We start from the raw sequence: 23,285 nt of genomic DNA on the forward strand, positions 1-23,285 counted from the left end.
ATATATATATATATATATATATATATAGAGGCCCGATCAGGAGCGGACGTCCGCACTTTCGCTAAAGTGCGGACGTCGATGCAGCAGCGGCTTCCAGGCGGCGGCGGAGGCACAGGGATGGCCGGAGGGAGGCCGGAGGAGTCCCAGACCTCTTCTGGGCCGCGTTCAAGGTTGGAGGAGGTCGGGCTTGCCGGTTTTTGGGCAGCCACCTCACCTGCAATTGCAGGTTTTGTGCAGCACCGCAGAACCGTCGCCGGCGACTCCACCGGACCGCAGACCCCTCCGCACGACCCTCAGTGTAACGTCCCGTATCTCAATTACCCGTTTACTAGTCATTTGGACGGTAAACGACTTTTATTTTCACTTTTACTATCGTTTCAGTACGTTTAGTGGCCCTAAAAGTCGACTTTTTGTTCGGGCCAAAATTTGAGAAAATTTCCTTCATGAAAGTTGTTGGGGACGTTAAACCGAGCGCGTGCATATGTAGTGCATAAAAATCGGAGTTCGTATGCGAAAGTTATGAGCGAAATAAGGAAGTTACTGTTCATGGTAAAATTTTGATAAAAATAGAAAGTTACCGAGGTAGGTTTCCATTTCCGGAAACCCACCCCTTCCTCTTTCTATCTCCTCTCCCCCGACCTCTCTCTTCTCCGTTCGGCCCTTTTTCTTTCTCCCTTCGATTTACCGCTTTCCGGCCACCAACCGGCGTGCAACCGGTCATCAGAGGAGCGCCTCCTCCCTCCCATCACCCTAGTAACCTTGGTTTTCGACGATTTGACCGGAAAAGCTCGGATCGAAGCCAAATTCCCCCCGGCTGCAGTTTGAAGTTTTTGCCGATATCCGGCGATTCCGGCCACCTCCGGTCCCCATCTCGCTGTCGAAGGTTCGGTTTTCATCACTGATCATTTCCCCTATGGCCTTGTATCACGATTTGTTGTGTAGATGCCGAATCGACGAATTGAAATTCTAGGGTTCTTGAGGATTTCTGGGTTTTTGTTCATTGATCGATTTCGGCCGTTTTTAATTGTTATTTGGGAATGTTGTAGTTGAGAAGTTGAATCAGTGTGTTGAGAAGGTGCTACTGTCAAATTTTGGTGTCCATTGGAGTTGGTGGCAGTGGCGTGAATCAGTGTGGGCTGCTGTAACGGCGGCTAGGGTAGCTTTTTAATTTCAATTTCTGGCTAGTTAAATTCTATAATTATCATAGAGCTTGTATGTGAAGTTTGGTGAATTTTGGAGGAGTTTGGAATTGTTTGTGAATTTCCGAAGTTTGGGAGTTTCGGTTGTTGAATTGTGGGAATCCGACCTTCGGATTTCCCTTGTTCCGATATGGAATACATCAATCGACGGATGGATATTAATGGTGAGTTTGATTGGGTGTGGAAGAGGATTGGAGAGGTTGAGGTTTTGGGTTTTGAGATTTAATTATTGATTATCGTAAATATTTAGCAATTTGTTGTTTACGGATTATAATTGTGTACAGGACGTGATACCGACCTATCGCTCGACGAGGATCCTTACGCTTGGATACCACGTTAGCCGTATATCGTGAGTGGACTTTTATTTTTTAAAGAATGATGCATGCATTTATTTAAACAGTTCCGAAGTTGAATTATTTATCAATTTACTTCCTTGAGCAAACGGTTATTTTCGGAAACGGTTTTGGTTAATTGATTTACTTGGAGATTTTATGGCGTGCGGGGTCACGTCATTGGATTACGCTTATCTTCGTTTATTTATTTATTTCCGGTGTGATTCCCGGATTTATACTATTTATATTATACTTATATTCGACAATTTGAGATTCGATGAAGTTAATCCTTATACTCATTTATATCCTATTTATTTTTTTATGATGAGATTATCTTGGCGTGTGGGTCACGTCATGGGAAATTCTTTTACGAGATATGGGGAAGCCTTATGTATTTGTGATTTTACTGTGGTTTTCGGATTTTGTTTTGCCATACTTTGGGTGACTTATCATTGCTAGCTTTGATCTTCCGCCTTTGTGGCGAGGTGATGGGATCACCGAAGCCCTCCGCCTTTGTGGCGCTGGTTACTGTCTTTGTGACAGTAATTCTGAAGCCCAGTATCCTATCGCTACACATAGTGGCGTAAGGGTATATTACGGGAGTAATGGGAGTACTTTAGCCTGGGAGGCTATCACCCGAGCCTGGGAGGCTCACTCGTATGGCTATCGTCTTCCCCTACTCATTATACTATTTTCGACTAGCGGGGCTAGTCCGATTTGTTTTAGCCAGCGGGGCTGGTTCTATTTCTTTGAGTATCGGAGTTTCCACTTTTTTTGTTTTTCGTATGTGACTAGCGGGGCTAGTCGGCCTTCAAGAGCGAAACTCCTCTTATTTTTATTTTGTTAATCATTGCATGCATCGGGAGTTTTATTGGGATAATTGTGGAAAAGTATAAAACCCTTTTTCTTTCAATTATTTATTTTGTCCACTCACGCTAACGTTTTTATATACTTTTCCCTGGGCCCTTCGGTTTCAAATGCCCAGATTGCAGTACTGTTGCTCGGTGTACGAGTGTGAGCCATAGTGACCGCACCTGCTTCCGCCATCACCTTCTGTAGGTTACCTGGTTAACCTACTGTATTCCTTGTCTATTTATATTCCTAGAATGCTCTGATTACTAAGGGATATGTGACCCAACTTATATGTATTATATTTGGGGTCTATGACCTAACTTTGGTGATTGTAGTGACTTATACCCTTTGGAGATTATGTTTAATGTTTTTAACTTTGAGATGGGTTTGGATGAATTTGGGAGCAGGGTGGCTCCAGGAGTTATGGTTGGATTATTAGAAGTGAATTATTGGTTTTCCGCAGGATTATGGGTTATCCATTTTTAAGGGAGGTTATGCCGAAATTTTTGGTAAATCTCCTTTAAAGGTGGGTCCCGCAGGGCCACTTCGGATTCCAGGGTGGAATTCGGGGCGGGTCTTGTCACTCAGCGTCCCTCCGGCAAGCCGCGCCACGCCGTCGCGGCTCGATTGAGGCCGGAGGAGCGACGTCCGCACTTTTTCTGAGTTGCGGACGTCCGCTCTCGAACGGCTTTCTATATAGATATATCAATATATCATATATGTGTGTGTGTTTATATATATATATATATATATATATATATATATATTGTGTGTGTGTGTGTGTTTATATATATATATGTGTGTGTGTGTGTGTGTGTGTGTGTGTGTGTGTGTGTATAGAGAGAGAGAGAGAGAGATATATATATATATATATATATATGTGTGTGTGTGTGTGTGTGTGTGTGTGTGTGTGTGTGTGTGGAAGTTCTTATACTATTATACTTCTATATAAAATATGTGCATATATATATTCTACATATCGGTTGACCAATCCGATCGGATTCGAAAATATGGTGAAATTGGCTAAATTTTTTACCACACTCATAATTTATTGTAATAAACTCATCTAACGGTCGGTTTTTCCATTTTCTTTGAATTGATAGGGGTTGCTCTTTGAAGTGTATGATATATAAATATAGGTTTATAAGAGTAACTACGTTTGACCTAGTTGAGCGAATTCGAAAGGAGAACCAAATTGGCTGGATTTTCTACAACCACCATAAAACATTACAATCTCTCCATCGAGCGGTTGGTTTCTCCGAATTCATTTTCTACTTCATGGTTGCTTTAGAATGAACCTAAACAATTTAAATGCAATGTATAAGTCATACAACTATAGGAATAAAATTGATATAGACCAATGTGTTTGTAATTAAACTTAATTTTTTTTTATCTTATGTCCACGCACATCCATTGATGGAATATATACAAACGTGATGTGAAAAAATAAGCACGTTTCGCAGTTGTCACGGCATCGGTCAACCAATAAAACATATAAGTGACTACGTTTGACCAATCCGATCAGATTCAAAAATATGGTGAAATTGGCTAAATTTTTTACCACACTCATAATTTATTGTAATAAACTCATGCAACGGTCGGTTTTTCCATTTTCTTTGAATTGATAAGGGTTGCTCTTTGGAGTGTATGATATATATATATATATATAGATTTATATGAGTAACTACGTTTAATCTAGTTGATCGAATTCAAAACGATAACCAAATTGGCTGGATTTTCTACAATCACTATAAAACATTACAATCTCTCCATCAAGCGGTTGGTTTCTCCGAATTCATTTTCTACTTCATGGTTGCTTTAGAATGAACCTAAACAATTTAAATGCAATGTATAAGTCACACAACTTTAGGAATAAAATTGGTACAGACCAATGTGTTTGTAATTAAAATTAATTTTTTTTATCTTATGTCCACGCACATCCATTGATGAAATATATACAAAAGTGATGTGAAAAAATAAGCACGTTTCGCGGTTGTCACAGCATCGGTCAACCAATAAAAATATAAGTGACTACGGTTGACCAATCCGATCGGATTCGAAAATATGGTGAAATTGGCTAAATTTTTTACCACACATAATTTATTGTAATCAACTCATCCAACGGTCAGTTTTTCCATTTTCTTTGAATTGATAGGGGTTGCTCTTTGGAGTGTATGATATATAAATATAGATTTATAAGAGTAACTACGTTTGACCTAGTTGATCGAATTCGAAACGTGAACCAAATTGGCTGGATTTTCTACAACCACCATAAAACATTACAATCTCTCCATCAAGCGGTTGGTTTCTCCGAATTCATTTTCCACTTCATGGTTGCTTTAGAATGAACCTAAACAATTTAAATGCAATGTATAAGTCATATAACTTTAGGAATAAAATTGGTATAGTCCAATGTGTTTGTAATTAAAATTAATTTTTTTATCTTATGTCCACGCACATCCATCGATGGAATATATACAAACGTGATGTGAAAAAATAAGCACGTTTCGCGGTTGCCACGCCATCGGTCAACCAATAAAACATATAAGTGACTATGGTTGACCAATCCGATCGGATTCAAAAATATGGTGAAATTGGCTAATTTTTTTACCACACTCATAATTTATTGTAATAAACTCATCCAACGGTCTGTTTCTCATTTTCTTTGAATTTCTATATGTGGCTCTTTGGAGTGTATGATGTATAAATATAGATTTATAAAAAATTAGTGTCTTTAAAAATTTATTTATCAACAAATTAGTATCTATATATAAATATAGATTTTTTTTGGTACAATATAGTTATATAGATTGTTATCTTTGGTTGTATTTGATCATTATCCATTGAATTTCCAAAACTTGATTAAAAAAAAAAATACTTGTGTCTTTAAATATTTATTTATAAATAAAGCCCGCAAGACCCGGCCCAAAAAAGCCCACAAGGCCAAGCCCGGCCTGGCCTGAAAAAGCCCGCAAGGCCCGCTTTATATGGACGGGCTTGGATCCTTTGATTTTTAATAAAGCCCGGCCCGCAATTATTTAAAAATATAGCAAGGCCCGGCCCGGCCCCGCCCAAGCCCGCTATGAATGGGCACTGCTGACCCAACTCCAGAACAGGAACGACCCGCTAGACAGCCAAAAGGAAAACTGTCTCTGTCACAACCTGCAGTGCGTCCTGACCAAACCTTGGTAGGAACTTATTACCAACCAAACAAACAAAAAACCAAACTCTAAAATGCTAGGAACACTTTTCTCAAAAAAATAAAACTCTAGGAACACCGGCCCACCAACAAGGGCCCAACAACAAAACCCAGTCCAACTGCATCTCCGTCTCCCCTACTGCGATCACCAGCCATTCCTCTTGCCCTCCATCTTCCCTTTTTGCGCCAAACAAGCACCACCCACCATCATGTCGCCATCCTTGCCACGCCGCCCCTGCACCACAACTCTTTCCCCAAATCAGATCAGATTGATTTGAACCGATCCAAACCACGCCACCACGAACATAGTACCACCCGGTAGACTCCAACCTCGCACCACCAAGCCAAACCGCCGGCCAAGCCAGCAAAGGACAAACCACACTTCCGTCGCCGCCTCAATCTCCCTCGTCCTCACCTCACAAAGCGTCATCGCAATCTCCCCGATTAGAACTAGATGCAGATCGAGGAGCCCGGCTCTCAGTCCAGACCCACACAGGCTGACAGAGACCCGTCTGACAACGGCAAAAGGCTCGCCGCCGGACGAGGGGGAAGGACACAGTGTTTCTCTCAGAAAGAAATAGGGTTTTTTCTCAAGTCTGATAGTTTTACACAGATTTTGAAAAGTTGAGAGTAGAGGAGCAATCTAAGATTTTGTGACAAAAATCAACTTTGATGGTTTTGTTTTCTCAAAACAAGTCTATAGCTTTTGGTTTTATAATTAAAAACAATAATGTCATATCTATCTCTACTGATCTGAGAAGAATTAGGTAAGAAAACGTGTCAATAGTTGAGGCAATTTCTCTAGCCACGTTTGGTTCGTGGAAAGTAAGCATCAGGAAAGGAAACGTTTGAGATGCAAAAGGAAATGAAATCGTTTCCTGAAGGAATGGAAAATAAGGGGGAAAGTGATTCCTTCCAAATCTCAAATGAATCACTTTCTCTCCTTTTTTTTTTCCTTGCATTTATTACTCACAACATATTATTTCATTACATTATTCACAAACGTTTTAACAACTTTCCTGATAACTTTCTTTACGTTACCAAACATCGGAATGGAAAGTTGTTGGAAAATTTTATTTCCCTTCCCATGGGAAAGATAAAGAAATTACTTTCCTTTCCGTGAACCAAACAAGACCTAAGAGAAGGGTTGCTTAACGTCAAAGAGAAGATGCTCAAGAACATTTTTACTGAAGGAGACGCAAAGCTAACCATTGATTGCGTTAAGGGAGTTTCTAAAGTTCCTTAAAATTAAAAGTTATTGTATAGGAGTACATAAGACATATAAAGAGAGTTTTTGACTCAACCTTAATCAATCATGTTTTTAGAAAAACAAATTTCATAGCAGATGCTTTGACAAACCTTGGACATTCTAACTCAAATGGAAATTTTTGGGAGACCTTTAAGGCTCCTAATAAACGCTCTTATTTTCAACCAACTTGAGTCGCGTTGCACTTTTTTGTTTAAATTTTGGGTTATTATCACAAATGGTACCTGAACTTATCCTCTATTTTATCGATGGTACTCAACTTCAATTTTGATCACAACCAGTACCCGAACTTTTCGACTTCATTTTAAATGGTACCTAAGGCCACATTCGGTCACTATTCCGGCCAAAAAAACCAAATCTAAAAAATAAAAATAAAAAAATCAAGTTCAAGGCAAGTCTATTACCAAAAAATCATCACTATATATGATCGCAACCCTTGAAATCATCAAAAATCATCACTATGCCTCACATGCTGTTTTTAGTCGGAATATTGACCGGATGTGGCTTTAGGTACCATTTAAAATGAAATCGAAAAGTTCGGGTACTGGTTGTGATCAAAATTGAAGTTCAGGTACCATTGATAAGATTGAGGTATAGTTTATGTACCATTTGTGATAATAACTCTTAAATTTTTGATAGCCTTTTCTCATCTACTCCATAAGCGTGCAAACCGCCCTGGATCTATCACTAGGAAGGATATTCCAAATCCCAGTTCCGGCATTGAAACTTGAAAGCGGCCACTCATCCATATCAATACAAATAGTACAAAGGTCCATCAGTAACAGACTGAACACCACACAATTTTGGACCAATTGCAAAATCATTGAAGTCCAGCTTTCTTGGTCTACAGGAAGAAGCCAGCTAGGGAAACTAGATGTACGACCTGATGCTGAAAACAGTGTAGTCAGGAGAGGTCAGAGGGTAAATGCTGTGCTGCCGACAGCAGTGTTCCACTATAGGAGATTTGCTTCTTTTTTTTTTTTTTTTGGGGCGGGGTGGAGGGGCAAAGGCAGTATGGGAGATTGATTCTTCTACGAGTAGAGGGATTGTAATAGGAGAGGAGAGCTTCTGCATGACAGTATGAGTAGCAGCCAACCAAGCCTGGATGCAAGGCACTCTTGGCCATCAAGTTCAGGCTTCCTTGCTGATCATCCTCAGATATTTTCAGTTCTCATATGAGTCATATACCCAAAACGCTAAATTTGAAATCCCAAAACTGTGATAATTACAATGATGCCTTTTCTATGTCAGGAATATCCAATTTGCATAACCTTTGTCCCTCTTTCCAACATTCTGGAAGACATTACTGCTTCCGACTCTGTCATCCATATTACATGAAAACCAGAAAATAGAGGAGACTCGAGGGACTGTATCATTAGTGGCGAATGTAAGATCAAGTCATCAAACATCTAGACAATACGAAAGCACTCTTGAAAACAGAAATGAGAGAAGAACTTGTTTTCATCATTTAAGTACAAACTACTGTGAGTCCAAACACTGGTACTGGATTGTAACTTGCTTCCCACTCATTCACAAGCAATCTTGGTGTCAAAGCTGCTAAGGCAAATAGCGAATGCCTGGAAGGCTGAGATTGGATACTGGTAATCCATTGTGAATACATCTTTGCCAACTTTTCCAAACTGGAGAATGACATTCTCATGCTCTGGGCCAGCAGCTACTCCGTTCTCTGGAGAAGCAACCAGCTGAAAATTCTTGACTGAAGCAACGGTTACTCGTCCATTGAAGTTCAGACACCAGCACTGGAGTTGTTCGTGCCACCTAGGTGCCTTGTTCCTTAATACCAGCATGCCTTCATTCTGACTAGATTGTAGTCCAGATTGGACACGCTCTGCATGACCTGATTTTGATCTGATGAAAGGGAGAGATGGAATACTATCCAAATTGCTATCAACAAATTCAGTCTGCGTAGGGGCCACACCTCCTGGCTCAACAGCACGGGCAGGGATGGCATCCATTACACACTGCATTCTCCTTGGACCTCTGATCAAGATGATACAACTGTTAGTATTTATAATAAATATTACTATAGAAACTAGCAACTAAACAATGATCAACCACAAATTGGCCAGTGAACAATATCTTCAACAATAACTGTCTTAAAGCTTCGGTAATTATCTTCAACATCAATTCAACAATATTTTCATACCTGGAACCCAAGACATTCAACTCATAAGCAATGTGGGCCACAGGATAGTTGCCAGCAGGAACTCTGGGTGACACTTGTTTCATATTTACAAGTCTGGAGGAATGACATTTAGTGACTTTGGCTCCAGTATTAGTTGGTTGCGCATCATAGATTGTGAATTTGGTTCCCAGAAAATTTGATCTGTTGTAAAGGAAAATAAGATGATGAACGCAACCCAGAAAGATGGTCAAGAGCTAGTAATGTCAGGCCAGATAAACATACCTGAGCTTTCCAACAAAGGCACTGTTCCCTTTTGACACATCTTCAGAATTTAGAGAGATGATATAATCTGTACATGTTGGGCGTCTACACTTTCTCGCAGCAAGAAGGAACTTCCCATCATCAGTTGAAGCTGGCAAGAACAGACAACAAAGGTAAAAATTCAAAATTTACATCTCACTTCACATAAAGGAGTCTTACTACACCTGACCTTGTTTTCTATGTGTTTTAAAAACTGGTTACCAATCCAATTACACAAACAAATCAACTTTAAAAACCATATCAACCTCTTACCATGAGCACTTGGACTCATGATAGCATATTAATCCCAGGAAGAGCAAAACTGGATCAGCACAATCAGACAGGACAAATATTCAGTAATTCACCTTGATTTAAGCCCAGGAAAAGATAATATGTCTGGTTGCTACGTCTCCGCTTTATATAGCACTGGAGAAGGGAATCCCTGGGACCAGGCTGCAGATTATAAACAAAAAGGTTTCAACTGTTAGCTCAATGAAGAAGCGGCAGATACAACAGAAAATTATCTATTGATGACAACAAGATGTCAGCCCCTTAATAAGATATTAATCAAGAGCAAAAATGTCATGCAACAATTTACAGAAGACTTGTGAAGCAGCTTTCATAGTTATTTACCATACACATTCTGCAACAATCCCAATATATGCCAAACTTTAAGAATCACAACCACAAAAAGAATGGTCTTCTGAAAACTGACAAATAAAATCCAAAATATTCCACTATCAATACCTGAGCCAGTTAGTCTAAGCTTATCCTATCTAATTGAACTTGTCATTCGAGCTTTATAACTTATAACCTTACTCGAATGAAATATGCATCACAACCACAAAAAGAATGGTCTTCTGAAAACTGACAAATAAAATCCAAAATATTCCACTATCAATACCTGAGCCAGTTAGTCTAAGCTTATCCTATCTAATTGAACTTGTCATTCGAGCTTTATAACTTATAACCTTACTCGAATGAAATATGCATCCTAGTATACAGGCTACCTTACATCATGATCAGGCGTGTAAACTTCATTAGCCAGAGTCATCCAAACATTTAACTACAACAGTCATCAAAGGGCCATTATATTTGACACTACAATTGCTACACTCAACATAAGAATCTTTCCCTCAATCTGCAAATCAAGTCCAGGAAAAGACAGAATACAATCAGACACAGATATGAGCCAGCAACACAAACCTGCTTCAAGGAGATTGGAAACGTCAGCTTCCCCGAAACTTCTAGGGACTTGACAATCTCTTTCATGATCTCTCTCCAATTCTTGCACACACCCGCACAAGCGACCACATTCTTCCGCGGAGGCCATGTATCATCAGACGCCTCAATTCTCATCAACACATCCCTCAAAAGCTCCGGCGGCATGTTAGCCCAACAACTCTGCTTCAAAGCATCAATCCTGAACGAGGTATCCTGAACCACCCGGTGAGACCTCGATCTCATCCCATACCCAAATTTCACATCAAACCCTTTCCTCGAAATGCTCCCAAACTCACCTTTCATATCCTGAAGTATACTCTTGAAAGACATCACAACCTCCTTTCTCCCTCACCTATCTACACCTCAAACAACCCCAAACCTTGTATCAACAACCTCCAATCCTTCCAAGTTAGCCCACATTCATCACAAAACTAGCAAAACTAAACTGATCAGCCTAAACTGCTCAAACCCTATACTTTTTTTTTTTTCTCAGATAAACCAACCTTAAGCACATAAAGTTCTTCCCTTTTTCTATCACTCCCGAAATGTTATACAATCTCAGCCACAGATACACTGTCTAAGATCTAGTTTTCCAATAACTGAAACAAACTGATACGGATCAACTAACTAAACCGCCAAATCGAATCAAAGATTGATTCTTTTTTCCATGGATCTCTCCCCAAATCAGTCTAAGAGAAACTAAAGGCTAAAAGGGCTAACCTTTCGGAAACCCATGAAAGAGATTGAGCCACACAGACCCTCGGAAACCGCGTGCACAACAAGGTCAGGAAATGAAGACCGGTTTTGGGGTGAAGGCGATTGCGAAGGGGTTTGGGTGTGAAATGCGAGCAAAGAGGAGGGTCCGTAAATTAGGGTTTGTGGTCTGAGTGTGTGCGCGCATAAAATGTATGTGTGTGCCTCCTCTGTGCTGGAGTCCCCAATACCAGTGATGGCTCAATGGGTCCTGATACCAATGCACTCTTCCTTATCTTGTAGACTTGTCTGAATCCAATTGGTGCCGGGTTTGGATAGTTTGGCAGGATTGGGTTCGGATTCAAAGGTTTTCAACTGTGCTACTTTGGCCCAACAAAAAGAATTGGTCTCGTTTTGTTTTTTTCCTTTTTTGACAAAGATTAAAGAAATGGGAGACAGTGATGATGATTTTATATACTTCTATTTCATGGGAGAAGGAACCATTCAAGATATTTCAGCAATGGATGCAGGTTGTGAGATGACATCTGATGAATAATTTGATACTGAATTGGTATGGAGAGAATATGGCACAGATGTTTCCTGTCTCGAGCTCTAAATGGCTGAACTGAATTTGAAAATTTAAAATACTATTAATTTTGACCGTTAAACGCTTCGGATGTGATTAGAATGAATGACGTCATTCAGTCATTGAGCGGGACGAGCACTTTCTTTGCTACTCCCTCACTGCGATTGCGACTTCATGCCACAACTCGATTTGTTCTGCCATAAAACGGTTGCCACTATTTTACAAACTTAGCAATTTATGATTGGGTTTTATTTCTAACCGTTAATGGGTATATCTCACCTGTTGAGTAAAAATTAATTGGGATTCAACTATACTTTTAATCACTAACTATAGATTTTGGTGTGGTGTCTCAATCACTTTGTTCTTTTCTAGTTAAATTTCTTTATACGTTATTGGAGATTTTACCATTTTAGAGTTCCAATTCTTATTTTAAATTTGGTTTTATACTTTTATATATAATATTTGGGCTTTTTTTTCAACGGCCTTATAGACTTGTAGTGATGTTTTTGATCCCAGTTTGGCACAACTTATGCTGTGCAAAAAGCCCCTATTAACAGAAATTTTTCTATGCTACAATCAAACCATGTCACCAACTGACATGATTTGACTTTCCAATCATAATTCGACACATAGCCTTGTATTTAGTTTAATTAAAAAATCCATTTTTTCATTATTATGGGGAAAGACCTTTTTAGGTTCCCTTCATCCTCTTGCCCAATCTTCTCCAAAAGAAACCTCGTCTGAAGTGGACGATGGCACGACGACATCTCCGTCGAGATCAATCATGTTGGAGTCTGCTCTCTCAAGGCGGAACTTGCTATTGCTAGGGATGTATTTCTACAGACCATCAATGGGGCTGACATAGAACACCAATTGGTTCTGGAAGATTTTGAGGAAGAAGACGATGAAGCCGGCGATGTAGCTGAAGGTGAAGGCGTAGGTCCAAAGGCGGCGAGAGGAGGTGAAGAGGAAGGGGAGAGTGAAAGATCAGCGGCGAAAATTTGTGTTCATCGGATGAGATAAACAAAATAATCAATAAGTTAAATCAAATTAATCAATAGGATTCAATCTTACCTCTTCCTCTTTACCAAGATTTTTTTTTATCTGATAACACAGAAATCTCAGTAATAGAGTATGAATTGTTAAGCAATTTAAAAGCCCAGACTTGAAACTACCCAGATTACCCGTTCAAAGAACTACATAAATATATCAATACATGGTTTTAGAGTTGGGAATGCTTTGCATGTTCACAGCAGCATGCATAATCTCAGTAATATAAATCGTAGAAGAAGATGATATTGAGATGCTGGGCTTGTAAAGAGGTAGGAAGCCAAGATGAACATAGATCAAAGGTATGAAGCTAAGATGAACACGAAGGTAGGAAGCCAAGGTGAAAGACCTTTTGACCCAAAAAGGTCTTTTTCCCCTATAACAAATCAGTTATATATTAATTAAATTAAATACGAATCTAGGTGTCAAATTATCATTGGGATGTCAAACCATGTCAGCATTGTGACATGGCTTGACTGTAGCATAGAAAAATTTCTCTAGTTGACATGCAATTGATGTGATATAGGTAGCTTAATTTTATGCTAGTTGTGCTTCTTGTGATAGTGATTTTTCCTTTTTGAAGATGATAAGCTCAATACAATTCAAGGTCATTCTAATTGTTGAGTATAATGTATATTTTTTATTTCATTAGTAACAAGTTTGAGGCACGTTAACTTAGGAATCAGTTTAGGAGAGTTGTGATTAATTTAGAAGCAGCTGTGACTTTTAGTTTATAAAAACTGTTATTTACTAACTTTTGTAAGTAGTATCTTAATAACTTTTAAAATATTTTTTTTAAAAAAAATTTCACTAAACACATTTTGCTACTTAATAGGGGCTTTTTGCACAGCATAAGTTGTGCCAAATTGGGATCAAAAACATCACTACAAGTCTATAATGCTGTTGAAAAAAAAGCCCAAATATTATATATAAAAGTATAAAACCAAATTTAAAATAAGAATTGGAACTGACTAAAATGGTAAAATCTCCAATAACGTATAAAATAATAATAGCATTTAATATTTCAACAAAATCAAGAGATATATGTTCATAAATTTTTCAAAAATTTTTCTTATGGAATATTCGATAAAATTAGAACGATATTAAGAAAAATTTTCATTATATAGCATAGAATTTCTAAATGTGTCAAGAAATCTAAATAGGGCAACAATTCATAACCTCTGACAATTACCAAAAAAGAGAAGAGTCATTTATTCGATATAAAGAAGATTAGTCCCATAAAATAAGTTGATGGAAACAAGAACCGGAAGGCAGGTAATTAAAGGGCGTCTTCACCGAGGTTGAAGTTTTGTCGTCTTCATAACAGCAGCAACGACCAAGTTAAAGAGTTCAAAAGGCACTCCGAAACTGACACCTGCCCCTTCCAAAGAACCTTACTTTCTAACCGTGTCAACCGAAGCGTGGAGTCTACAACAAGGCATCTTCATTTTCTTTAACCACTTCACAAAGACTCCTGAGTCTCGCCGCCAACATCTAACGTCTAGTTAGCCACGACGCACCAGAGTCTCCGGTGTCCACTACTGCACCGTATCAAACCACCTTTCTCTCCTTTTCAGAGTCCTTTCTTTCCCGGTCTTTCAGAGAGGAGAGCCCTTTCCTTTCCTTGCTTTCCCGTTAAGGAATCCTATTCGGCTTCTCCTTCCTTCTCAGTTTTTCCCTCTCTGAAAACTCTTTCCTTCTCTAAAAATCCAAGCTTTACAAAGCCACTGACAATCCCAATTCGCTGTGGGTTGCTATGCTGTAGCGATCACAGGTGAGAAAAAACTTTTTTTTTTCATTAATCAAAGTTTGCAGCTTTTCATCATAAATTCTTAAGCCTTAAGGTTTGTGTCGCTCTGTGACTTGTAAACAAATGAACTTGTTTTAGGCTCAAAGTCTCAACCTGTTTTAGGATTGTATGGTTTATTTGATGCTGAGTTAGTTTGGTATCTGATATTGAGCTTTAGATGGGTTTTCTGCTAAATCATAGAGATATGAACATTTTGGTTGACTTTGAATTGTGTTGGGTCTTTGTGACAGTGGGGATTTTATTTGGACGTGGTCGAGATTGAGCCCAGCCATGGATTGGGCCACTCTTTTTATGAAGATGGATGCTTCAGTTGATTCCATTACTCTATTTGTGGTGCTTCTTTGCTTTTGCATTGTGATTGGTCATCTTCTGGAGAAGAGTCGTTGGATGACTGAATCCGTTACTGCCCTTTTCATTGTAAGTCTTTAGTTTTGTGTATGAGTATATGATCTTCTGTAGTTGGATTTTGCAAATATATACAATATACTTGTTTCGAAGAATGAGGGTGATTGTTGTTATGGTTCATTGCAGGGTCTTTGTACTGGGATTTTTATTCTCGTAACGACCAAGGGGAAAACCTCACACCCCTTTGTGTTTGATGAACATCTTTTCTTCATATATCTTCTGCCGCCTATTATATTTAATGCTGGGTGAGTAATGCTATTTCATATCTCAGCTTTCACTTTTTGTTCTGATATGTGTATTTACATAATGCGCTGTTGATGGTTTCGCTATGGTGAGTACTTGTATGTACTTAGTTTCTTGGTTTTTCTGTTCTCCAATACCAGATTCCAGGTGAAAAAGAAGCAGTTTTTCCAGAACTTTATCACAATCTCCTTGTTGGGTGCTGTTGGCAGTTTGATATCATTTGTTATTATATGGCTGGGTATGCTATCATGTCTATATTACAACAGATGCTCAACAAAGCTATGGTTTATCATGGTTTTTAACTTTCATAATATTGATCCAGGTTCGACATTCTTGTTAAAAAACTTGGACATTGGTTTCCTTGAGATCAAGGATTATCTAGGTAATTTCTCTACAAATTTCCCATCCTAATGTACATAACTTTGCCATATAGTTACATTTTTGCCTCACTCCATGGCTTAAATTGAGATGTTTACATATGCATATTATGGTGATGAAGTCCATGGGAGGACTTTTGCAGTTATGTACGTGTTTCTTATTAAGAATATCTGTATGTGTATTATTATTATTATTGGTATTTTTTCCATGATCAACATTTTACGTCAAGTCGTTGGCTACTGGTTATATTATGTTTGGTTAGAAACTAAGGTCCTGCCTCTTGCAGAGCCTTTTCAACAGTACATAATTTGTGATGTATTTGAGACACCTATCACATTGTTATTTTTCCCTTTATGTGCTCTTATATATGTTTCACTTCACTACTTGTAGCACTTGGAGCTATCTTCTCGGCTACAGATACTGTTTGCACCCTGCAGGTATGTATTATTTCAATCCCACAACTGGGATTACAGAAGCAAAATATGAGTGGATACTAAAAACAGTTTTTCATTGTTAACTTTGCATTTCATGTTCCAGGTGCTTAATCAAGATGAGACACCTTTACTGTACAGTCTAGTCTTTGGAGAAGGTGTTGTAAATGATGCTACATCTGTGGTACTCTTCAATGCAATCCAGCGGTTTGATCTCTCCCACATTACCTCAACCGTTGCCATGGAGCTCTTTGTCAAGTTCTTCTATCTCTTTCTAACAAGCACCGTGCTTGGTATAGTTGTGAGTCTCTCTCTCTCTCTCTCTCTCTGTATCAAATGAATTGGCAATACTTGTTATGGTGACATCTTGTCTTCTTGCAGGTTGGATTGCTGACTGCATACATTATAAAAAAGTTGTATCTTGGCGGGTAGCTTGCACTCTCTTTCTTTTCCTTTTTAGTTTTTTTTCTTTTTCCTTTTGGGTGCAGGTAGCTTCTACTAATTAGGTCTTCTACATTGAATTTATTGATGATTGCTCAACTTAATCTTGTGAATGGATTTTATCTCTTTTTACAGGCACTCTACTGATCGTGAAGTTGCACTGATGATTCTAATGGCTTATCTTTCATACATGGTGGCAGAAGTAAGGATTTTATTTACCCTTTTGGACTGAAAAATCCATTGTGATAGCCATTTGCACTGTATAGACGTTGTTGACAAATTCTGTTTGTCTTTCAGCTATTGGATCTAAGCAGCATTCTTACTGTTTTCTTTTGTGGGATTGTCATGTCACACTACGCCTGGCATAATGTAACTGAAAAATCAAGAATTACAACCAAGTAAGTGAACCCTGTCAATGGTTTTTCAAAGCGAAAATTAAATTCACTTTTCGTTGTCATGTGACATGTACACTCACATGGAAAGAGATTTCATCTCTGTTTCTCATCTGTTGTTTTCACATCTGCAGGCATGGCTTTGCAACACTGTCATTTATTTCAGAGATCTTCATCTTTCTGTACGTCGGTATGGATGCCTTGGACATTGAGAAGTGGAAATTTGTAAGCAAGAGGTAGAGCCTTTATGCAAATGAATGGATAGTTTGGTAGTCTAATTTCCTGTTATGTGTGTGTGCGTTGTTGATCAACTGCCCTGAAAATGGAACATATATTCTATTTTCTTTTGATTTGGCTTATCTTTCATGTTCTACAGTCCTGGGAAATCAATCGGGGTCAGTTCGATATTACTTCTCCTGGTTCTGGTTGGAAGAGCAGCTTCTGTATTTCCTCTATGTTTCCTTTCAAACTTAACTAGGAAATCTCAAAGTGACAAAATTGGGTTTAAGCAGCAGGTAGATTTCTTTTTCCATCTACTTTGAAGCTTGCATCTCTTAAATTACTTTGTGACTTCATTACAATAACTCAAACAGATAACAGTGTGGTGGGCTGGACTCATGCGAGGTGCAGTATCTGTGGCTCTAGCTTATAATTGGGTAAGGAATAGATCAAATTTAATGAACTCTGTTTTCCTTGGCAATGCTACCCAATTAATCAGATTCATCTGAATCCCCTTTAGTAGTAATTTCCTTGACTAACTAGGAGAAAGAGCCTTAGGATCGTTGTCCACCTGCAGTAAATTTTGCATTGGGGTCTGTTGCCAATCCTTTTATTTAGGATGTTAAGAGTAATGTAACTGCACTTTGTGGGCTCTTGCTATTTATCTGCAAATGTGCTTTCACGTAACAAAGTTTGAATACTTGGTTTTGCAGTTTACAATGTCAGGGCATACTCAACAGGCTGGAAATGCTATTATGATCACCAGTACAATTACAGTAGTTCTCTTCACTAATGTGGTAAAAGACTTCATCCCGCTTTACAATTAACTTGTCGTGCTGATCCCATATCCTAGTATATTATTAACTTTTTTCTTATGAGGTCATTTGTTTAGTTCTTAATTGGTCTTTGCCCGTTGTAGGTGTGCGGATTACTGACAAAGCCTCTTGTAAGGTTCTTGTTACCGCAACATAAACAATCGAGTAACATAATGTCATCGGAATTATCATCTGAGATGTCTCTAGTTCTACCTGTCCTCACTAATAGGGAAGATCCAAAACAGGACAGCATGTCTGAGAGTGATCGCCTTCCACCTAATCTGCGTATGCTCTTGACAAGACCAACACGATCAGTACATTACTATTGGCGAATGTTTGATGATTCCTTCATGCGTCCTGTATTTGGGGGTAGAGGATTTGTTCCACATATTCCTTCACCAAACCAAAATTATCTTCATGAACGGTTACTTCCGGAACAGCATACGATAGTAGAGTAATATATAACACAGCAGCTGCAATTCACACTCCCAGTTTGTCATTCTACACCACTATTTTAATAAAGAAGGATTGCAGGATAACAAACCGAAAGTGGGAATAGCATACCCTTATATAACTTCTTACTTCTTGAGCAATAGTATTATTGGTCAGGCTTTGCACTGTAGATGTGTACTTTTTGGCCAAGTTTTCTGTAAATGGTTGGAAACTATAACTTATAGGCAATCCACTCTGATTCTCATCGGTCTGAAGCACCGACAATGTGCTCAGTTTTCCTTACCAGTATTGTCCAAATGTAAACATTATGCGGAGTCAAGAAAGAAAAGAATAAACTATACTGTAAATAGCAATCAAATTGTAATCGGACTTGATTCATTTCCAAATTATGATTGCTTTGACAGTAGATTTTGTAGTGCGTCTTTTAGTCTTCAAAATTTGGTACTTGCATAGCTCAAGATAAGATCATTCTCCAGGAGCTCATTGAACAATCAAATCATTTCTCAAAGGATCGATTACAGGGATGAACAAGTGTCTTTCATTTCAATTTATAAGTAAACAACAATGGTTCTCGAAACAGTGTAACTGAATAACAAGGTTAACATAAAGCAATCAATACAACTTTCTTCACTAAACTCACATTAACAAGAATGGAGTGCAATGTGGTAATAATAACATCTAACTGTGAGCTATGCAAGCATGACTAGTAATATATAGAACTCTCAATTATTAGGTGATTATATTGAAATACAGATGTAGACACCCTTTGTATAGTAGTAAAACAAACTGTATCAGAATTCAAAAACGAGGAGGAGGTCCATATCCGCCACGAGGTCCACCGAAGCATTCATCTAGCAAACAACAGCAGCACAAGCAGTAGAAGCTACCGTTCCGCCAATAACAACACAACTCAGTTTTCAGTCTAATAAGCTCGACACATTGCAAGCAGTAACAAAAACAAATCACAAGAAATACTGATACACCAAAACTCATACTTACCAAGAAGATATCATCTCACATATGCCATTGCCAAACCCACCAAAGAAGCCACCAGGTCCGCCCCACCATCCCCCACCAAATCCCGGACCCCAAGGTCCGCCAGGCCCAGGACCCCAAGGTCCTCCCGGGCTAGGACCCCACAGTCCTCCAGGACCTGGACCCCAGCCTCCCGGCCCTCCCTGTCCTCCGGGCCCATGGCCCCATCCACCAGGTCCACCCCCTCCAGGACCTCCGCCCCAACCACCCGGTCCTCCCCCTCCACCCCATCCACCAGGCCCTCCTCCTCCTGGACCGCCACCGCCTCCTCCACCTCCGCCATCCATCACTGACCCTTTATCTCAATATTGGCACCACCGCAGCTAGCAAACACAGGCAGCCAAGTGTAATGAGCGTGGGAAGCAAAAGAACCTTTCTAAGAGTACTATAGATGTAGTTGATCCTAATAAGAGTACAACAGCTTGAGCTTGCTTACCCTTGAAGCATTTGATGTAATCCCAGCTAGGACTCCTTGAAGACACTTCAAACAACTTCTCAAACTCAAACCTGTAAGTCAAACCAGACACCTATCCTTCTTCTACAAGTCTACTTACCATTCCAACTTATATCAGTACTACAAAGTACAAACAACTGAACACTTGATAAATGAGTCTTTTAATTTAACAAGAAGTACAGGTCCACCCCCAACTCATTGAAATAACTTCCAGGATATTAAGAGTTCGGATCTCGTTGAAGTTTATTGGGAGTGGACTAGGCCCAAATTGCTCTAGCAATGGACTGACAGTTTATTAAGTTTCGATCAGAAACAAACACAAGGTTCATGCATCAACCTACCGATCATACTAATTCTGCAGCAAGAGAACAATTATCATCTAAACATTGCAGAAAGTATGTATTCCATGAGTCAAAACGGATTGCAGGATAACAAACCGAAAGTGGGAATAGCATACCCTTAATAGCATACCCTTTTTGTTTGCCTTACACTGTAGATGTATACTTCTTGGCTAAAGTTTTCTGTAAATGGTTGGAAACTATAACTTATAAGCAGTCGACTTCGATCCTCATGAGTCTGAAGCACCGACAATGGGCTCATTTTACTTACCAGTATTGTACATATGCAAACATTATGCAGTCAAAGAAAGAAAAGAATATACTATACTGTAAATAGCAATCAAATTGTAATTGGACTTGATTCATTTCCAAATTATGATTGCTTTGACAGAAAGGGAAGTAGATTTTGTCGTGCGTCTATAAATTTTGTAGTGCGTCCATTAGTCTTCAAAATTGGTACTTGCATGGCTCAAGATAAGATCATTCTCCAGAAACTCATTGAACAATCAAATCATTTCTCAAAGGATTGATTACGGGGATGAATAAGTGCCTTTCATTTCAATTTGGAAGTAAACAACAAGGGTTCTCGAAACAGTGTAACTGAATAACTCAGCATAAAGCTCACAATCCAACTTTCATCACTAAACTCTACATTAACAAGACTCGAAATGCAATATGGTAATAATAAGCTGACATTAACAAGACTCAAAATGCAGCGTGGTCTTAATAAGCTGTGTCCATGAGACTTTGTAACTTGCATGACTAATAATATATAGAGCTCTCAATTATTAGGTACTACATTGAAATACAGATGCAGCCAACCTGAGTAGTAAAACAAACTGTATCAGAATGGAGGAGGAGGTCCTCCAGGTCCTCCAGGAGGTCCATATCCGCCACGAGGTCCACCAAAGCATTCATCTAGCAAACAACAGCAACACAAGCAGTAGAAGCTGCAATTCCGCCAATAACAACACAATTCAGTTTTCAGTCTAATGTACTTGACACATTGCCAGCAGTAACAAAAACATATCACAAGAAACACAAACATTACTCATACTTACCAAGAAGATATCATCTCACATATGCCATTGCCAAACCCACCAAAGAAGCCACCAGGTCCGCCCCACCACCCCCCACCAAATCCCGGACCCCAAGGTCCGCCAGGTCCCGGAGGCCCGGGACCCCACGGTCCTCCAGGACCTGGACCCCAACCTGGTCCTCCCGGTCCTCCGGGACCTGGACCCCAACCTGGTCCTCCCGGCCCTCCCGGTCCTCCCGGTCCTGGACCTCCACCCCAACCACCCGGTCCTCCCCCTCCACCCCATCCACCAGGCCCTCCTCCTCCACCCGGACCATGCATCACTAACCCTTTATCAGAATGTTGGCACCACCGCAGCTAAAATACCCAGGTAGCCAAGGGACATGAACATAGCAAGCAAAAGAACCTCTCCCAGATTACTCCGGATGTAGCTGATCCTAAAAAGAGTACCAGAGCTTGAGCTACAAGGGTAAGAGCATTTGATTGTAATCCTACATAAAGACACTTCTATCAACTTCTCGAACTCTAACCTGCAAGTCAAACCAGACAACACCTATCCTTCTTTCAACAAGTCTACTTACCCTTCCAACTTATATCAGTACTAACAAACAACCGAACATTTGATATATGAGTCTTTAAATTCAACATCAAGTACGAGTCCACCCCCCCCAAATGATTGAAATAACTTCCAGGATAGTAAGAGTTCATATCTCATCAAAGTTTATTAAGTTTCGATCAGAAACAAACACAGAGTTCATGCATGTACGGATGTACCTACTGATTCATGCTAATTCTGCTGGAGAGAGAACAATCATCGTCTAAATATTGCACAACATGTGTGTGCCATCTGTGTTAGAGAATCAAGGTTAGTTTAGTAATTAAAAGTTGGGGTTAGTTATGGTATTTGATTGGTATTAGGGTTGTATAATTACAGAGGCATGTGAGCTTTTTCACATTTGTAACCCAGCAATAAAAATGGTTGAATCCAAAGTGAAAGAGTGCATGGAAGAGCTGTTGAAGTTCACCCTTGAATCTCACATAGAGGGTACCCAGGATATCGATCTAGCCTTGCCCACTGACTTCTGCCTCCTCAACAACCCGAAAATCGGCACCAATTCTACAAAGGGAGAACCCCCATATCCTTTATACAAGCAACTAGCACTAGCCCTATATGAATCCATCAATTCTAATGCCATTTCAGGGACAGATAATTGGGATCAGAGTTCACAATTACTAAACACTCTCAAGTCTGTGGACTTTGAACTCCATGTTCAGGAGCCCTTTTTCACACAAATCAAAGACGGCCTAAAGACAGTCGAAGGAAGGTGCAACGTTGGTCCCTATAGTCGAATCGGATCAGGAGCACTGATCCTCTTCAACAAATGCCTGATTGTCGAGGTTAAGGAAGTCCGATCGTATGGTTCCTTCTCTGATATGTTGCAAGCAGAGAGCCTAGAGAAAGTTCTCCCTGGTGTGAAAACCATTGAAGAGGGTGTTCAAGTCTACAGAAGATTCTACACTGAAGAAATTGAAAGGTCCAATGGTGTCATTGCCATATGCATTGAAAAATTGCCTGCCCAACCCTATATGTATTTGGCCAAGTTATTATCAGAATTGGGTAATGATGGTATTCAAAGCCTTCTGGAGCTCAATTCACATGAATTCAGTGCATAAATTTGTAGCTTTATCTGCAATTTACTAATGAGAAAAAAAAAACTTCAGTAAAAGATCTTATCTTTTCTTTATTTTTGTGCAATTCTGAGGAACCAAATAAACTCATTAGAACTGAAAGGGGAAAAAGAAATGAAAGAAGGCCTCAGATTAGCATTTTGGCACATTCCTCACGCCAACGACAACCGATTGTGGGAGGAAATCCACACAATTGCGCAAAAACGGCGTCGTTGGTTCATGGCCTCAACGCTTCTCATCATCAGCCATTACACAATTCCAGTGACCCAAAACAATACCTTTGCAAAACCCTTTC

General features: G+C 39.4%; 3 protein-coding genes and 1 non-coding gene across 7 annotated transcripts; 2 read left to right on the plus strand and 2 right to left on the minus strand.

Annotated features, from left to right (window-relative positions):
- Positions 1 to 8,050: 8,050 nt before the first annotated feature.
- On the minus strand, positions 8,051 to 11,487 carry LOC112172427 (tubby-like F-box protein 3). Of its 2 annotated transcripts, XM_024309771.2 has the most exons (5): positions 10,502 to 11,487; positions 9,661 to 9,748; positions 9,278 to 9,407; positions 9,017 to 9,196; positions 8,051 to 8,850 (listed from the first exon to the last, which is right to left on the minus strand). In XM_024309771.2, exons 1-5 carry the CDS (start codon positions 10,847 to 10,849, stop codon positions 8,376 to 8,378), a joined length of 1,221 nt encoding a protein of 406 aa, XP_024165539.1. In that variant the 5' UTR covers positions 10,850 to 11,487; the 3' UTR covers positions 8,051 to 8,375. The 2 variants fall into 2 exon arrangements, with proteins under 2 accessions (XP_024165539.1, XP_040364856.1); XM_040508922.1 differs by lacking the exon at positions 10,502 to 11,487 and having other exon boundaries at positions 9,569 to 9,710.
- A 2,785-nt stretch (positions 11,488 to 14,272) lies between these two features.
- Positions 14,273 to 18,604, plus strand: LOC112172426 (sodium/hydrogen exchanger 3). 2 transcript variants are annotated; one of them, XM_024309769.2, is made up of 15 exons: positions 14,276 to 14,622; positions 14,889 to 15,075; positions 15,190 to 15,308; positions 15,447 to 15,544; positions 15,629 to 15,688; positions 16,075 to 16,121; positions 16,222 to 16,416; positions 16,497 to 16,543; positions 16,692 to 16,758; positions 16,854 to 16,954; positions 17,083 to 17,184; positions 17,325 to 17,463; positions 17,542 to 17,604; positions 17,881 to 17,964; positions 18,087 to 18,604. In XM_024309769.2, exons 2-15 carry the CDS (start codon positions 14,929 to 14,931, stop codon positions 18,438 to 18,440), a joined length of 1,623 nt encoding a protein of 540 aa, XP_024165537.1. In that variant the 5' UTR covers positions 14,276 to 14,622; positions 14,889 to 14,928; the 3' UTR covers positions 18,441 to 18,604. The 2 variants fall into 2 exon arrangements, with proteins under 2 accessions (XP_024165538.1, XP_024165537.1); XM_024309770.2 differs by lacking the exon at positions 17,542 to 17,604 and having other exon boundaries at positions 14,273 to 14,622.
- Positions 18,605 to 18,950: 346 nt separating this feature from the next.
- Positions 18,951 to 21,845, minus strand: LOC112172429. Of its 2 annotated transcripts, XR_005801819.1 has the most exons (4): positions 21,324 to 21,845; positions 19,907 to 21,212; positions 19,435 to 19,793; positions 18,951 to 19,318 (listed from the first exon to the last, which is right to left on the minus strand). It is a non-coding gene; the product is annotated as an uncharacterized LOC112172429 (transcript). The 2 variants fall into 2 exon arrangements; XR_005801818.1 differs by having other exon boundaries at positions 19,435 to 21,212.
- Positions 21,846 to 21,975: 130 nt separating this feature from the next.
- On the plus strand, positions 21,976 to 23,028 carry LOC112172428. Its single transcript, XM_024309772.2, has 2 exons — positions 21,976 to 22,166; positions 22,269 to 23,028. The coding sequence occupies exons 1-2, from the start codon at positions 22,136 to 22,138 to the stop codon at positions 22,973 to 22,975; spliced, it is 738 nt and encodes a 245-aa protein (XP_024165540.1). The 5' UTR covers positions 21,976 to 22,135; the 3' UTR covers positions 22,976 to 23,028.
- Positions 23,029 to 23,285: the final 257 nt, after the last annotated feature.

The sequence above is a fragment of the Rosa chinensis genome, chromosome 6, assembly GCF_002994745.2.
Source record: "Rosa chinensis cultivar Old Blush chromosome 6, RchiOBHm-V2, whole genome shotgun sequence".
In the NCBI taxonomy this organism is placed as follows: Eukaryota; Viridiplantae; Streptophyta; class Magnoliopsida; order Rosales; family Rosaceae; genus Rosa; species Rosa chinensis.